Source organism: Alligator sinensis, unplaced genomic scaffold (genome assembly GCF_000455745.1).
Source record: "Alligator sinensis unplaced genomic scaffold, ASM45574v1 scaffold1295_1, whole genome shotgun sequence".
In the NCBI taxonomy this organism is placed as follows: Eukaryota; Metazoa; Chordata; order Crocodylia; family Alligatoridae; genus Alligator; species Alligator sinensis.
In genome coordinates, this window is record NW_005841880.1 from 4,504,664 (window position 1) to 4,522,131 (window position 17,468).

The following is a 17,468-nucleotide window of genomic DNA, read 5'->3' on the forward strand; positions in this document are numbered from 1 at the left end:
CGTCTCTGGTCCCTTGTGCTGTAGCTTTAGAAGCCACTTATACTTCCAGGACAAAATACTGAACGTGTGGGTGCTATGGATGAAGCGGATTTAGGTGATATGGAAGAAACAGAGGCAAGTAATCTAGGGAGAAGAGAGGTGGTGAAAGATCCAGGGACCTTCCACACATGCCAATCAGTCGACACTGATGCTATTACTGCTCTGGGGAGGTAAAGGCTTCACCCGTCACATTCCCTTCCCTGGAGGATCTGGATCGAGGCAATACCGGGGTTTCGAATACCTCTTCACATACCTAAGAAATTTGTCTTGGGGGGTTTCTTTTTGTTTTGTTTTTATATTATGCAACATGACAAAACTCACTCCCTCCATCAAAGTCTGAACAAATACTACTTCTAGAGCTTAAACATACTCACTAAGCCCTAAACAGCACAAAGGATCTGCAGAGTTAAGAAGCTAAATCTGTTGCATATTGTGGCGTGACTTCCTCCAGCTAAGCCATATGCAGTTGCAGAGCTTGAGATGGTACTGCAGCTCCCTCCTTTTCCAGCAATCCTCAACCTTGCTGAAGTGCGTTCTTGAGCAGGGTTTCGATCCAGGCTTGGAATTGTCCATCAGGAAAGAAAAAAAAAAAAAAAAAACAGCTAAAAAAATCACTGTCAACATGACAGGGCACAGGCCTGGCATGAGTTTGGTGTTTATAGAAAGACATGTGAAAGATGGTACAAACAGACAAAAAAAAATCAACGGGAATCAGGTCAACATGACCCAACTCAAACAACCTTATCATCGTATTGCCACTTCAATCGATTAGTTGCAACATTTCCATGATAAAGAAAGGGGTAATCCAAAACAAGGGACTGGAATTCAACGCTGACCGGTGGGACAGCACATCGAGGGAGCTCTCAAACCGTATTTCATACCTCAATGAGGTCCCACAAGAGACTTCAAAAAGAGCTGGAAAGTCCATTTGTTTGTGTAGGGTTATTCTGACCGGTAGCTTCCTTTGCAGTGCTATGCCAGCAGCCTATTTACATTTGGCAAAAGCTTAAATATTCATTGGAAAAGCAAAATCATTCTCTCTTAAAATACTGAATTTAGCAGATAAGAGTTTAACACAGTTTTGATTATAGTTGTGGGACCTCCTCTGCTCCCTGTTAACACACAGACAGCATTTGGAAGTTAATACTAGTTTCACTAGGAACATAAAATATTCTGGATTAGTGTTTTCTATTTCCTGCCCTTTTTTGCGCAGGCAAAATCTTTACATTTTTTTTGTACAAGCATGTCCCAAGATAAAACACTCCCTTGTTTTGGTTTCCCCCAGAATACAGCCACTATTATAGGGGCCACTGTAGGAAAATTCATCCTTGAGAACATAGAACAAAAACCAATGACTTATTTTGGCAAAGTTATTCAAACACTGAAAAAAATGAAAGACAGATAAGTCCCATCAGAGCACAAAATGCTTTGAAGATTGCTGTTTAGCTTTCATCTGCTAAAAATTGTCCACAAGAGGCATTTTAACAAACAAACAAGTCAAATCTTAGTAAGTCCCCTCCCCTGCCATGGCCGTTAAAAAAAAACATAACAGAAAAACACACCCTTAAAATCTTAAGACCCAACTAGGCCCTTCTTATACATACAGTACATACATATATATATAATATATATATATATAAAATATACAGCTTACAGTTTTGTAGTCCCATTACAGTTAAAGCAGACTGAAAGGAGTGAGACTTTGTTTAGGAGCTTGGATCAATAAACAAGAGGTCTCAAAACCCCAGTGGGAGACAGCAGATTCGGGAGCCTCTTCAAAGAGCACAAACTGTCTCTCCAGGAAGCTGAAACACAGAATAAGGCCCTGTACTCTCTGCATATGGAACGATACCTTGTAGGGATCAGGAACCAAGTTAGAGACAATACTTTGTACCAAACCACTACAGAGCTTGCAAGTGATCCAAAGCGGCATCTCTCCACTTCCTCTGCAATAGACCAACAGGACCCCTTGGGAAGCCTTCTGTCGTAAGTCATACGGCTAGCTTTGTAAAAGCCAATCTTGTCTACACAGCATGAACAATTCTCCACAGAGCTGGGGGAAACCTGACTCGCTTGAGCCTCTCTGCCAGCAGGCTGGTCCCTAGATTTAGTGAAGAAACCACCGTCCAAATTTCTTCGGATCTCAGAGACACCTGGAAATGTGTTCTTAAACACAGTTTCTTGAAGTGAAACCAAAAAAGTCACTTTGTGCAGCTGGGAGCAGCACGTCTCTTGCGCTACTTGGTACCTGTGCCCAAGCGTACTTATGAAGCTAGGGAGGACAGACAGCGATATGGGTACTTGTTTGAAGACTACAAGAAAGTGCAGCTGGCTGTGCATTCATAGAGCATGGCTGTTCTCTAAGGCAGTGCTTCGGGTGAATCAAGAGAGTAAGAAGGCCTAGTTCCATGGGTTTATTTCCTGGTACCAAGAGATGGGATTTCTGGTTTCAAAAGCAGCCCATTTCCAAGACTAAGCGTCATGTTGCCACTGCTTCCAAGTAACTCTGCAGCTTACGGACGGTCGTTTCATCCAAGGAGAAAAGGTCAAAGTCAAAAGTTGTGTTGGTAACATTAAAATGCCCGGTTTCCTCAATGAGATTTACAATCTGGAGGAGAGAGGAGATGTTAGACTAGTTCAGTTCAGGCAGACCAAAGCACTGGAAAGGATGGTTGTGAGCCACTGAACCCCCTTCTCTTGCCCTTATGAACCAAACGAATTTTAAAGGTTCCCTTTTGATGAGGAAAGGGCCCAGCTACAAATACACATATTGATTTGTTCAGTCTGAAAGAGGCATGGACACACCACTTCCCTTCTAAAACATCCCAAAGTAGTTACCTCTTTTCTGGGGACTCAGAGGAACTCAAGTAAAGTATGGCTCTAAATCAGACAAGGTAAAAAGGGTCCTGGAACCTGCATTTTAACCCTTTTTTTAAAAAAAAATAAATGTGCTCACTTGCTGCATTCCTGGATTCTTCCTATTTAAAATCAGCAGAAGTTACTGCCTTACTGTATACTGCAACTGAAATTGCAGGTTCCCCTCAAAGGTTAGGGGTCTGATTTAGATTCTAGATGCCAGCTAAGCCACAAGGAAACAAACAGCAACCCATCACAAAACTGACAGGGATATCTACCTGTTGCAGCACATTGCGCTCACGTAGCGCCATCAGCCGTCTGTGAAGCTCCACCAATTCGTCAGTATAAGCCTAAGGAAGATGGATAAAGAGAAATAAAAAACGACAAACTTGATGCATTTCCATCATTGCTGGCAAAATGTCATTTCCTCTGTGAGGACAGAAAGTTTCAGATGCCCAAGATCATCTCCCAAATTTAATTTTTTAATATTTATATATTTGTAAAGAATTAGACCCAACTGCTAGGACACACTAGGGCTCCCAGAAGGCAGATTCTTTGCCAGTAAGGCTGCCTCCACATTTTTCATGCGCATATCTGCAAACCTGAGCTCCTCCTCTGGGAGATAATGACAACGCAAAGGAAGGATTCAAGAGAAACTACAGTGCAACAACCTGAAACTTCACCTGGGGAGAAGTGTCACTCCCAGAACACACACTTCTCTGGACTGAGAATGTTTTTGTACTAATATCTGAGCCCCTACTAGCCTGCTGCCAAACTCACAACTTCAGATTCATCCAAACTGGCTGGCACAAAGCAGAAAAGAAAATGGTTTGCAGTCTGATCTGACAGCCCCCTCTTGTGATTCTTAGCAATCCTAGCTACTGGGCTCTGTAACAAAGGTATTAATTAATAATTTCAATTTAAAAAAAATTCTCCATGGAAGGATCAGGGCAGAGAACAACTTGGCAGATGAACATCAGCCAGCCGAAATGAGCTTTTTGTTTAAAAACACACACTTTTAAAGTTGCCCTCGAGGAGAGAAAAAAGGGACTTCCACCGAGATAAACAGAGCTTTCAGCGGAGAGTGCAAAGCTCAGCACAGCAGAGTAAAGTAAACGAACTGCAATTCTGAAGCATTCTGGTAAAGATCAAAACAGATCTTGTTAATAAAGTCACCCTCCGAGCACCTCTGACAACAAGTGCCTTCAAAAGAACAGACAAACCCACATGATTTTCTCCGAAAGGCTGAAGGTAGAAAGGATATGGGATTCATTTCTTTACCAGAAAGAACTTCATTTTCCCAAGTCAACATTTTTCTGACATTAGCATCTCTGTGTTTGAGCTCAAACTGTTCCAATCTGAATGGACAAGAACTCAATCCAAGCACTTGTTTTAATGAAAAATGTTCCCGCAATTCCTCGCTGCATGAACAAATTACCTTGTCATATGTTCCCTTCTTCAGGATCTTTTCTGGCTTGTTGCAGGATTCTGGACTCTTTCTTCCAGATGCCTGAAGAACAACAAACACACACATAGTGGTTTGTGACCAAAAATAGTTCAGGCAAGATGAAACTTTAATGGTTTGGGTGCATGGCAGCCCATGGAAGGAAATCCTCTGGCTGACCTGGACAGTGGAGAAGAGGAGCTCTGCAGTGAGCTGCATCCAGTAGTCCATGGCACCATGGACAGAACAATGCTGCAGGAATTGAGGGCAGTGGAGGCAAGAGGGGAAAAGGAAACATTTCTCCATCATTATGCACTGGAAAAATACAAAACACTTTCTGCCTTGCTCGATTTGAACAAAAGGGTGATCTGTAACCTCAGCAGCTCTACAGTTTACTGCAGCATCTTTCAGTTTTGGATAAAGAAGTGAACCATGTAATAAGAAAAAGTTTAAAGCCCTTGATGAATAATGCCCCTGGTACCTGCAAACCAGCACAAACCAATTTAATTCCTGATCATCAAGATGCCTGTCAAAAAAAGTTACATTAAGAGAGATGACTGAAAGATTATGATAATCTGTTCCTAGAAGCAGTGCCAAATTGTTCTTCAGAGTAGGTTTTCTAGCACTTTGTTTTCACTAGTTTGGGTTGGGTCTTCTCACTAACTACAATAATTAGGATATCACTTACAAGTTGTTTCTGGCTTTTAGACTACGCTTTCCATGCATCATGTTCCTAATGGAACACTGAAAGTTTCCTTCTCATCTTGATATGAAACCCTACAGCTAACTATAAACAGTCTTCTTTAGTTATCATATAAAATCTGTAGTACAGTGCCAGAGATTCATTGATAAGGGCATGAAAATTAGTTTACCGCTCTTTTACAAATTCTATTAGATTTCTTGCCATTCTGCTGGCAAGATGCTTCAAATACAAGGTGCTCTTCTAAATGCCGAAGAGGAAGCAAGGCAATTTTCAGTCCAAATGTGTGACTGACATTTCTGGGTACCTGACAATATTTTTTACTCTCCATTGTCACCGTAATTCTCAGAGCATGAATGACTTCCAAGAAGCCATATTATATTCTGTTAAAGAGATCCTGGCCAATGCATCACTCACCTTGAAATACTTTTTCAGGTCCTGCTACAAGTAACCTCAGATTGCTGCAGTTAAAAGGCTGCACTAACAAATTATTTACAGATTCTAGTTTGCTTACATTGTATATTGTAAGATCTCTCTGTGAACAGCACGTTATCTGGACTGCCGAGCCACTGACATTTGCAGGGCGTCCACAGGCAATCACAGCAACAGAAACTCAAAGTGACTAGATTAAGTGGATGGTGTTCCTCGAAGTAAAAATCAGCTCTGTGGGCATAACCCTCCAGTTCTTCCACAAGCAAAGCTCCCAAGGCATTCAGTGAGAACCTCGACCACTTAGCTTCTGCAGATCCAGGCCAAAACCAACAATGGACCATTGCGTTGATACCCACATTACAAATACCTTATTATTAGCTGGGGGCAGCTTCTGACTGGGAGGGGGTTCTCGACTTGGCAGGCAGGAATCAGCACTGTTATCACTGTCGCTGTCGCTAAGGCTCAGTCTGAAAAAAAAAAGAACAGCACAGAATCAACATCACCAGTTAATGCAAAACAAATCTACAATTTGCTTTTGGTTAATTAAGAAAGTGAAATATATGAATTAAAAGAGCTCTTAATTGGATGGAAGAGAATCCCAAGAAAACATGGTTTCAGTACACTCCAAATTACAAGCCAAATGTTCCAAATTACATCTTATTATTGCATGTGCTTCCACAGAGAAGTTCAATGGTTGTATACAAGCAATGTAACCCACTTTGTAATGAATGACGAGGAAGATTCTGAAATTCCCACTTAAGGTGATGACCCTGCAGATGCACCACCACAAATTTCAATTGTATTTAAAATACAGACTGTTGAAGAAATTAAATTTAGAAAAGCACATCTCAGTGGGAACAGTGTGGAAGTAATAACAGCAGAAACTAAAGCAAAGAAGTGAATTCTGTAGCGGATATAGGACCCCATTCAAAACCTACAGCTACTGCCTGGGGGCAAGTGCTTGATTTCAAGTGACCAACATGAGATGCCAGATGTTGGCCATGGCGGCATCTGAAGAAATAAGCACAAAACCCAACCACTTCCATTCTCAAGTAGGAAACAGCTGTTGGCTTAATCCCATGGGAGAAACAGTCAATCAACTCTCAACGAGCACTAGCATTTGGCTGTATATTGGTAGCCTGAAATAAGAGTGTGAACAGATATCCTTACATTCTTGCTACTTCTCTAACCTCTGAATCAGAGGTGTCAAACTCCTTCAACAGACAGGGATGAACTTCATATTCCATTAAAATTTGAGGCAGGGTGCAGATATGGTCTTTAGTAAAGTTGGTGATTTTGGGGTTTTTTTGGGGGGTTTATTTTAGTGGTGGGGGGGGGGAGGTTTTTAAAAAGCATTTTTTGTTTTTGGGGGGGGGGGGGGAAGACTTTTCAAAAGCACTTACAGAATATCATTGGACCTGTCATGCCCCCTTAATTATTGACCATTTGTTTCTGCTATGTTTAAATTGTAATTCCACCACAAAGAAAGGACCCTTCTCTTTGCTGTGCATGAGAGTATCCAAACCCATGAGACTACAAATCTCAAGCAATTCCCATACAGGTGCTCCTACAGTAAATATTTACCACTGCTCCTATATAATCTATTAATTATCTTCACATTCAGCAATGCTGCATGGAAAAAATGCTTCTGATCCAAACCATATTTCTACTTTTTGTCTCTCTCCTCCATCCACCTGTCTCTTTTCCTCTCACCCTTTGTTTCCACAAGTCTCTTTTTTCCCCTTCTTTAGTTGTCTGATCCATTTCCGAACACCTAGTCTGCTACAGACTTAGCTCCTACCCCCTACTGCATCCCATCTGCTAAATTAATCATCAGTGAAACAGTCAATGCCGACTTTTGAAGTGTTGTCAAGCTTTGATGTCAACACTCCAGTGACGGGAGGCTGAGGCCGGGTTTCTTTTCTGATGCTTGTTCAGTGCCTAGCATTGTGGGATCACAGGTCAGGAATGACATTTTTATGTACCACTGCCATATAGATAACGATGCGACAGGCTTTACACAAACCCAGGAAGACAAGAACGTACTGGTTACACTCAGTAAATCTTTCAAAGACTTGCTTCTCAACTGTGAAAACCCATACCTTTCCTTTTTAATGGAAACCACAATTCTGTCGTGACGTCCAGAATTAGTTATGCAACCCTATACTTTGTCTCCTCTCCCATTTCATTTTCAAAGCATCTTAACCCCTTATCCTATCTCTTCCCTTTAAACCAATCTCTGCCATCTGTATTTCAATGAAACTGCTCGCCAAATATCCTTTAATAACTACACTTGAATGTGTGCAGGGTAGAGAGTGAGAGGGGAGATAGCTAATTTGCTGAAAAATGGGGTCTCAAGGTCACTAACACTGTTCCCAAATGCAGATCGTCCTTGGAGAACAGTTTCAACACAAAAAACCTGAAAAAAATTCAGAAGTCAAAACAAGGGGTTTTTAACTGGGTTCTGTTGTTTGCTTTTTTAAGGCATTTCAATGTTCTGCTTGGGAATTCCATTTCCTTTTTAACATTTGCCAAAATTCAGAGATTGTTTTTAAAAAAGGGATCAAAGCCCCCAAATGGAAAAACCCTCGACTGACCAAAATGGAATTTTCCATTTTTTTCATTTAACCAATGAAAAAGCTTCTTGGTTCACGTCAAACAGAAATGAAATTCTGATTTTTCATTTGACTAACGAACAAAAAATTAATTAGGGCCATACAGCCCCACAGGGCATCTCTTTTATATTCATTCCACTCAAATAACTTTGGCAATTTTGAGCCTATCAACTGTGTCATACTCCTCAAAACCCTCTTTTCTTGGGTTTCCATGACACAATCCTTATCTAATTCTTCTCTCACTTCACTAAATACTCCTTAATTGTATGTTCCTCCAGAACAACACAGGTCTTCAGGGACCTGTCCTTGATCTGATCCTTTAACTCTTGTGCCTTCATACACACCCCATGACTGCAGTTCCTTCACCTTACAAAGTTACGATGCAGAAAAAGTTATAAAACATGCAAACTAAGGATGTGCCTAGGCATCTACCATCTTGATTTATAATGACCTGGAATCCCGGCTGACTGGGTTTGGTTTGACAGGTGTGTCTTCCCCAGAAGAGCTGTCGTCATCATCCGATTCCTCCGATTGCAGATCCTCTACCATAGAGCGCAATGGGCCTAGTGTTAGAAGCAAGTGAGGAAAAGGAAGCAAATGTTTAGCACAAATGCTATGTTATTTAGCTCAATCCCAACAGGACAGCTATAATCTAAACTTTCTCTCTAATGCAACCCAAAGGTGACATGATTTCTTAAAATGTGTCACAGTTGTTAAACTCCTACTCAAACATACAGCAAGAGAGACATGGCCTACATGTTTGCTTAAAACTAAAGAGAGGCCAAATATAGATTCACTTGAAAAGGACATTCTTACTTTAAAACATTTCATATATTTTCAGGAGTGTATCTATTTTCCCCAACCCTTCCATTAAAACCAAAAGAAAGGACACATTTATTGCACATATGCAAGGCCCCATTTTTAAAATATGGTCCTAAACATGATATTTGTAACGGCACAGTGCCTACTATATAGCCATACACTGAACACAGTGGTAGATACTCCACCTTTTTGCATTCTTGCTGGACACAACAAAGCCTTTGAAATACAATAAAGGGAAGAGCACAAGGGATGAATTTAATTCAATCAGCAGGTCTTATTTCTATTAACCGGGATTGGAAGAGGAAAGCCAGCACCTTGTGCGGCTGCAGTTTAATCAGAACTGAATGAATTTATAAACTGGAAGTTTGTAAGCACAATTGATTGAGTTTTAAAAAAATTAAGATCAGAACAGACAAGTCTCTACGGGTATATAAGGAGTTCACCAACTAAGTGCCAGAGGAAGAGAAAAACTTTGCAACAAATGCAAAGGCATTACTTTTTTTTTCTTTGCTGTAAAGTAACACAGATATCAGCTCCTGTCTGCAAAACCAAACTAGGACCCTGGCCTCAGAGAGAGTCCTGGAAAAGCTTGTTTTTCACAATGGCATGAAACAGTCGTAACATATATTTAAAACGGAACAAACAAAAAACAATACTAGATGCACCTGAAGAATATCCCACCTTGACTGTGGTTCTGAGATGGTTCAAAATCTGAGTCCGAACTGGAGTCTGAGCTGGAACTGGAGTTGGAGGGACTGGACAGGACAGACTTCACCCCCCATAGAAGGGGAAAAAAGGAAAAAAGAATCTTAACCTTTCAAATCCAGACGACATTGCCAGGGAGTGCTCAAGAGCATCATAACACCACTATTCCAGTCAACATCACTATTTGCTGTACTCAACATGTTGTGGGTTTTTTTTAATAAAGCATACATGCTGAAATTCCAATGAATTTTAAGACCGTATAGGCATTGGAGGGATTAGGTACTCCCCAGAGCTGGTGAGGAAGTGGCAACACAAGCTTCTGATAATCAATCCCCCCTACCATTCCCCACCCACCCTCCTTCAAGTACTAAGACCTGGCTTGACAAGCCTTGTCTGGGATGATGTAGTTGGGGCTGGTCCTGCTTTGAGCAGAGGGTTGGACTAGATGTGACCTCCCGAGTCCCTTTCCAACCCCCATTTTCTTGGATTCTACTTCAACTCAGTCTCAGAGTTTACCATAGCACAGGAGAACCTGAAACTCAAACTGAATAAAACAAGTTCATTGTCAAATGTGAAAGATGAGTGAAATGCAAAATGTAAACAACCAGCACAAACCATGGAAAATAGATTTGTAAAACTCCTTGGGCCTCAAATAGCTAGAAATTAAGGATACGTCTTATTTAGAACTTTCTGAATTTTAACCTGGTGGTAATTCCTTTAACTTCATAGCAGTGAGTGCTCTTTTAGCTTGGCAGTAGTGGCTTTGCAGAACATTTGCTTATTTGACACTAATTTAAGATATTTTACGAAGTTGCTATCAAGCCTTGACCTATATATATATATATATATCAAGTGAGAGAGAGAGAGAGAGAGAGAGAGAGAGAGAGAGAGAGTGTGTGTGTGTGTAATTTTAATGCCAATGTCAGCTATTATTTATTACACTGTATTACTTGCGGCTTGGACATTGAGAACTTGAAAATGAACAGATTAAGCCCAGGAGAAATCAGCTTCAGGCTTTCAGTGTCCAGGCAGAGAAGTTAACAATATAAATCATGCATAAGAAAAAAAGTTTAACTATTAGTACTATACAGAAATGTCAGTTTAAAACATGATTTTCTGCATTTAACACAGCATCAGATAGCTGTAAAATGCTTGTGCTCTTGAGTGCCAATGACCACAAGGGGGTAGTGAAGGATAAGTCAACCATTTGATTTAAATAAGAGAATGGACCATTAAAATTATTTCTTGAAAGGATTATCATAAAATATTTCTTATGGATGTCTAGATTCATACTTCTCCCCATATAACAATGCAGATGGGTGAGGACTGGATAAGACTGTTAACCATAAGGACTGAGTAAGATTGTTAACCATACCTGATAACTATGATAACAATGCAGCATTGCCTCTAATTCCTCAGGAAATTCAACATTTAGCTTTTCCCTGTGGCTATTTCTAAAAACCCATTGGTTGTTTCATCCAGCTGAATACTAAAGCAGTCTCCTACTGACCCATTTTGTTATAGTAGGAAATATCAGTACTAAGCAGCAAAGCACTGCAAGCTTGGTACTGTGTAGGTCAGTATTTAAACATTAACAGATGGAGACAGTGACAGCACCATCTCTCAAAATACCTTACAGTTTCAGTTTATCACCAAGATTAACCACACCTGCATGCATCTAAAACCAAACCAGGAACTACAAGCATTAAATAATATGTCACTGTATTTTACTTCCTCCTGAACAGCAATGAAAATATTTTAACACTGGAAATATTTGCCATAGAGGCACACTGCAGCAAGGGTTGGAAAGTTTCTGATATGCACATTTGGTTCAGGAAGATTAACCCCATTAAGCTGACAGCCACCTGCAGGTGTGGCAGTTCTCATCAACACGCTGCTTCTGAATATTGCTTAGGGCAAGGGTGTCAAACTCATCTGGCCCTGTCAGTGGGATGTGCGGCACATTTTTCAGTCTGCAGGCTGGATCGGGTGCAGAGACCCTCCTTCCCCCCTCTCACTCTCCTCGCATACCTGATCCACTGCACACTTCAGGACTGCACTGTCCAAGTGCGGCGCCTGCTCAAGCCAGTCCGGGACCTGTGCTGCACGCGCCACCTGCAAGCACCCCAGGTCCTGGACCGGCTGGAGCAAGTACCACGTGCAGAGCAGTGTGGCTGCCGCTCTAGCTGGACTGTGCCATGCATGGTGTGTCCTGGCTTTGGGATCTGCACCTCATGCAGCATGAGTCCCAGACTAGTTGAACTAGCTGCCACATCAGGTGTGCAGAGGCAGGGAATCTGCAGGCCCAAGCTGGCCTGTGGACTGGCCCCACACCATGGGTTTGCACTGTGCCCTGTGTGGGTCTTATGGGCCAGATGGCTGGGCCCACAGGCCACATATCTGACGCTCCTGACTTAGGGAGTCAACACAACTAGTTCATCTCCGACTGACCAGCAGATGCTGTTCCCTAATTTTTCTGATCTCAGAGGACGACAAGGGCAAAAGATAAGGAAATACTATTCTCCTTTCCCCCCGCCTCCCACTTCAAGTCCTTACCCATTCCTTTCAATCATCAGTGCAGTACTCAAGCACTTTACGTGGCTTAGATTACAACATTTCCCAAGAACACAGGCATAAAACATGATGCTGCCTTGGGCCTCACACAGTTATGCTGAGGAATCAGTGCCCCAAGTCCCAGGGGAGAAGGCATTTTTGAGGTACCAGCCATTTAAGACGTTCTATATACAGTAGCCAATACCAAGGATTGACCTCATGACTGGCAATCAGAGCAGAGGAGTTTCAAGCTCTCACCGGTCCATCCAACTTTCAGTGAAGTGGTATTTTGCAGCCTACCCTGGTGCTGTTTGCCGTAAGTCTGCACAGAATGTAAAAACACCTGGAAATATGCAAGTAGCTGAGATGTTCTCTCTGAAATGCAAGGTCTTTTCATCTTGCTCCTGTGCCCGTAATTAGTCTACGTTGAAGGCTCTCTGCACTAAGATAGGTTCACATGATCATGTCTCATTCAGTGCCTACGTATCCAGTCACTAGGTTTAGACATACAAATATACCTTGTCTTCAATACAAAAATTGCATTCGGATGATATTTCTGATTACCAGGAGATGTTCTACAGCCTGCTATATGAGAGGTCAGGCCAAGTGATGGTCCTTTTCTCATCTTAAAATCTGTGAATGGAGATTCCTGGGTATTTCTCTTCCGCAAATGTATAGCAGCTTTATGCAAACTGTTCCATTAACCAATTCCTCCTCTCATTCCATTATGAGCGCTGACAATCTAAAGTTGGGCTGAGGTTAACAGCTGGGTGATATATTTGTGTTTGCAGAACAGCTAGACAGACTTGCTTCTTCTGCATCTGACACTTCCTGCCTCCAAAATCTGCTCCCCTTCTCACCAATCCAAGCAGCCTTCCTCATGCGTCCTCTTCTAGAATAGTTTTTTCTCACCATGCATTTATTAGGAATGATATAGCACCAAAGTACATTCACAGAAAGGCTACTTGGCTTAGAGCAGTTTCCTAAACTATGGAAAGCTAACCTTCCCTTCAGGAAAATGAAACCAACATCTTATCTTTTCCTCATGCAGCCCTGGCATGTGCTAAAGGATTACACACTTTCTAAATATTGCATTTCTTCTGCTCCTGCAGTTAGCCCTTCCTGGCCTCCTTATGACAACTTTAGAAAAAAATCCAATACAACTCTTATTCACGTGTTCTTTTCTTTCTTACGCATCTTCAATAGTAATACACTGTGTGATCTTCAACATCAACAGCTGAAGTATCACAGAAAACTGATTTTGTACCCTCTAATTTGGATTACCTGTTATTTCAGGCTCTTTGCAAATTCAGGCAGACAGCACAGGTTAGCTGCACTTGGCAGGAACTGAGTGCTCCTTGTAGAGACTTTTTCCTCTAAGTTTGAGACTATGGGGAACAAACAGGAAGTCTATCTACATTTGCGTCAAATCTCCCCTGTTCTGGGGGCTATGGGTCTACACAGAATCAAAGGATCTCTCCCATACAGAAAAGGGTTCAACACTAGAAGGAGAGAAATTCGGACTTTTCGAACGCTCCGATGAAAGTGCTGAATCAGTCAAGTGACAATTGCACTTCAAGTGCCTTCAGGTTCTACAAGTCACTAAAATCCCACTCACTTTTTTATACATATGTTCTTAACCGCAGTCCCCCAAAAGAATAATAAAATTGGCTAAAGTGATTTCCATAGTAATTAACCCACTCCGAAGCTTAGACTCGTGGCTTATAGTACCGCCAAAAATCTTTCATGGAATAATCAGCCTTATAGGCATTGCATATGATAACGCATATAGACATCTGAACCTGTAAGGTACATCCGTTTCAACAGAGCTCATACATTTCTTGATCGTGAATATTTTAGCTCACGGAACGTACAAGTTCCATTAACAGAGCTTAGAATTTTTTTATATCAAACCAATTTAGCTAATAGACAGGCCAACACCACTAGCCATTTAACTTTAAGAGCTTATAATTCTCTAAGTGCACTGAGTTTATTGGCTCACTGAAGAGCAATTAGCTTCAAGCATAACATTTTATCTTGCAAGGTAACCAGAATTTACAAACTGTACAAGAATTAGGAATTCAACTATGAGGAACTGACTGAGCTCTCAGGTTTGACTATATTCAATGCAAAAAATGCCAAAATCTTGTCCTTCATCTTTGCAAAGATATTTGATGCACTTAGTCTCATCTAAGTCTCTAAGACAGTTCAGATGCACAATGTTTTCCTAGTGCTATATTTGTTCTCAAAATATGTTTTAAAGACGGCTTATGAAAAAGCCACTACTTTAGCTCATCAGAAAAACACTGAGAGAGCTAGGCAGTAATTGATATTACCAGTCTTAAACATTCTTAATTGGTAGATAATTCTTATGGTTCCATCATCATGGCAGTGCAGGGTACAAACCATCACTTACTCTTTGACTATAGTACCGAGAGGATCCAAACAGGATCTGGGTACAACTGTGCTAGGCACAGCGCACAATTAAAAGAATCCCTGCCCTAAAAAGATTACAAAGTCTAAACAGCAAGGACCAGGAGAAAGGGACAGATTCCAAAAGCAGAATAAAATGAAATGTCACTGGTTCCATGACATTTTGGTCCTTTTATTTTTCAATTCTTTTAAAGTGGCTAGGTTTATTTTATTTTTGATTTCCTCACATATGAGGTAGTAAGGAGAAGTGATAGAATGGGAAGTAAAGGAAGGAAATTAATAGCAAGCAAAGGATCTGGGAGGGTGGAGGGAATAAGGGAGACACCTAGATGAAGAACCTAAAAGTTGAAGAGACCGAGAGAAGGATGAAGAGGAACACAATGGAGGACAGATGGAAAGAGGCTTCAGCAAAATGATTAGGAGTGGGGAAAGCAGGAGGTGAATGGAGCAGCCAATTAATCAGCAAAGAAAGTATGCCCACAATGAAAGTTGGAGACGGCATGGTCTGATGGTGTCACCAGGGTCCATAGGTACCTGCTGCTGCTGCTGCTCCTGACGGTTTGACTCTCTGGCTGGCTCCACCCTGGTAGTTTCTCCTTTCCCTGAGCCCACATTGCTGGGGTAAGGAGTGGACCCAGACAGGACCCAGTCCCCCTGGAGGGAGAGATTGTCTCTACACAGATCTGGGTCTTGGGGCAACGGGGAAGGGGTAGACCCAGATGGATCTCCCCCCTCTTCCACCACTCCAGACACGTCATGCACATATGCAATATTTCTACAATTTACATGAGCATCACAAATCACGAGAAAATTACACCCAGGGGTGGATTTGAGTTGTATGGAGAAACTCGCATAATTATACGTTTCAAGTGCTGTGCCTGGGATGCCAGACCCTGATTTACTGAATGAAAAAAGTTAAAGGCTAAATCTACTGGTACAACCAAGAAAGATCTCACATTGATCTTTAATTTCCACTTGAGAGCCCATAAAAAAAAGCAGCTCAATTTTTCATCTTATAGAAGAGACTGCCAAAAGCCTTTCTGTATCTTCAACAGAATTCACTCCAAGCAAGATAAGAAGCCATCACTATCACTTGGACAATTAATATATCGGAGTATAAGCAGAATTACGAATTGCACTTTGACATATAAATATGCTAGGAATTAAGAGTTATTTTGGCTATCTGCTCAGTGCTAAATCAGTGATAAGAAGTACCATTAGGCCAAGTGGCTGGTGAGAATTTTAAGGCATCTACTTCCAAGCACGGCTAGAAGCAATATTCTATTCCATTAAAAAGTCAGTATTCTTGTTGTGCAACATGCCTTAGTGTGTGATTGCTGTCTTGCCTTTGTCCCAACTCTCACTTCAACTTTGAATGCACTTTGGTGGCCACAGCTTTGAGAACTGCTGGAGCTGGAAGCCAACACACTGTACCTTCTATAAACTGCAGCCCTCAGAGATTAATATTTTACACCATTTTAGAAAAGTTAAATGGTAATGTTTTGACTGATAAATCATGTTGGAATTCAACACCCAATACCACATAACTTACCAGGACTGCTTTCAAGTCAAGTAAAGATTTTCAGGCTTGTCCCCCAAATTATTTATCAGGAAAAAACAAAAGAGTCTGAATTTCCCGAGGACAAACCAGAGGTCTCTTCTGCCTTCCTCCAAGGCAATGAAAGAGATTAGGTGATACTGCTACACGTGATCTTAAAAACACATCTTATCTCCTGTGTCTGTATACAAAGCATACAATCCAAGGGATGATGAGAACATAATGCTTTTATCTTAAAATGTAAGTGGGATTTCACTCCTACTTAAATAAAGAGTCCTTCCATAGCTCTGCCCTCCCTGAGGAGTACATTTTGACTGACATAAAATCAATTTTACAATGTTTTAACTAGTGGAACTGCAGCTGCAAATGACTAAAGTAAGAATATTGGCTGAGTCACCTCTGCTAAATCCCAATATCCAATGAATATTTTTAAGAGTGCCTTGAAATTCAAGTGTAACATTTGAAGAGAAGTGTAGTGTCCAGAGGGTGGAGGATAGATTGGGCCAGTCTGGGGTAATGTATGGCTCCAGCTTGATATTTAAAATGAAGATGCTCTGGGCATTTATACACATGCCAGGGACACCCCCCCCCCCCCCCCCCTCCCCACCCCCAGTCACCTCTCCCTCTATCCCCCCCCCACTTCATTAGAGCAGCTCTGGAGCCGCTCTAATTAAAGCGCCTGGAGCATCACACGTATCAACGTCCCTGCCCTGAGAAGTGGCAGTGGGGGTGTTTTAACTAAAGCTCATCGAAAGACCTTCAGTTAAAGCACCTCCACCACCATTTTTCAACATGGGGATGCCAATACACGTGACGCTGGAGTCTAATTACCATGCTCTGGCAGACTCGATTACCTGAGTCTGCTCCAATGTATTGTAATTAGTGTGTTGGTGCAGCCTCGATGCATGTGTATGGGTGCCATTAAGCGTAGCCCTTAGGCTCACAGCAAATGCACAATCCAAGTCCCAAAGTGGGTAAAATTTGGGATGAAATGGTTGTACAGACAACATCAAGACCAGGGCCAGCTCAACAGTTGACGAGGCTTACTGTTGGTTTTATAGCATTGCTGTGAAGTCAGGACTGGCCTTAAAAAAAAAAAAAAAAAAAAAAAGTGTTAAAACTTCAAGCCAAATACTGTTTTGTGCACCCCTCTGGCCAAACATGTCCTGCAAGAGTGAGTGAGGCTAATCCATTTTACATTTCATTCTAAACCAGGAAGAAAGTTTCTTTTGAGACTAGCCTCATCCAGATGCGGGTTTTCTAGTGTGGGTTGGAACAGGAAACTGAGGCCTTATCTTTACAACTTTCCTG

At 41.6% G+C, this 17,468-nt stretch overlaps 1 protein-coding gene across 8 annotated transcripts in view; it reads right to left on the reverse strand.

Annotated features, from left to right (window-relative positions):
- Positions 1 to 1,690: 1,690 nt before the first annotated feature.
- Positions 1,691 to 17,468, reverse strand: part of MLLT1 (MLLT1, super elongation complex subunit) — a 42,568-nt gene continuing 26,790 nt past the window's right edge. For 4 of the 8 annotated variants that reach the window (XM_025196535.1, XM_025196530.1, XM_025196529.1 and 1 more), the window contains 8 exons: positions 15,134 to 15,253; positions 9,590 to 9,686; positions 8,538 to 8,649; positions 5,839 to 5,938; positions 4,520 to 4,591; positions 4,334 to 4,405; positions 3,174 to 3,245; positions 1,691 to 2,647 (listed from right to left, as the gene is read on the reverse strand). In XM_025196535.1, the coding sequence (XP_025052320.1) occupies positions 2,519 to 2,647; positions 3,174 to 3,245; positions 4,334 to 4,405; positions 4,520 to 4,591; positions 5,839 to 5,938; positions 8,538 to 8,649; positions 9,590 to 9,686; positions 15,134 to 15,253 (774 nt within the window). In that variant the 3' untranslated portion in view covers positions 1,691 to 2,518. The remainder of the gene's footprint in view (positions 2,648 to 3,173; positions 3,246 to 4,333; positions 4,406 to 4,519; positions 4,592 to 5,838; positions 5,939 to 8,537; positions 8,650 to 9,589; positions 9,687 to 15,133; positions 15,254 to 17,468) is intronic. The other 4 variants (XM_025196531.1, XM_025196534.1, XM_025196533.1 and 1 more) reach the window with 4 other exon arrangements.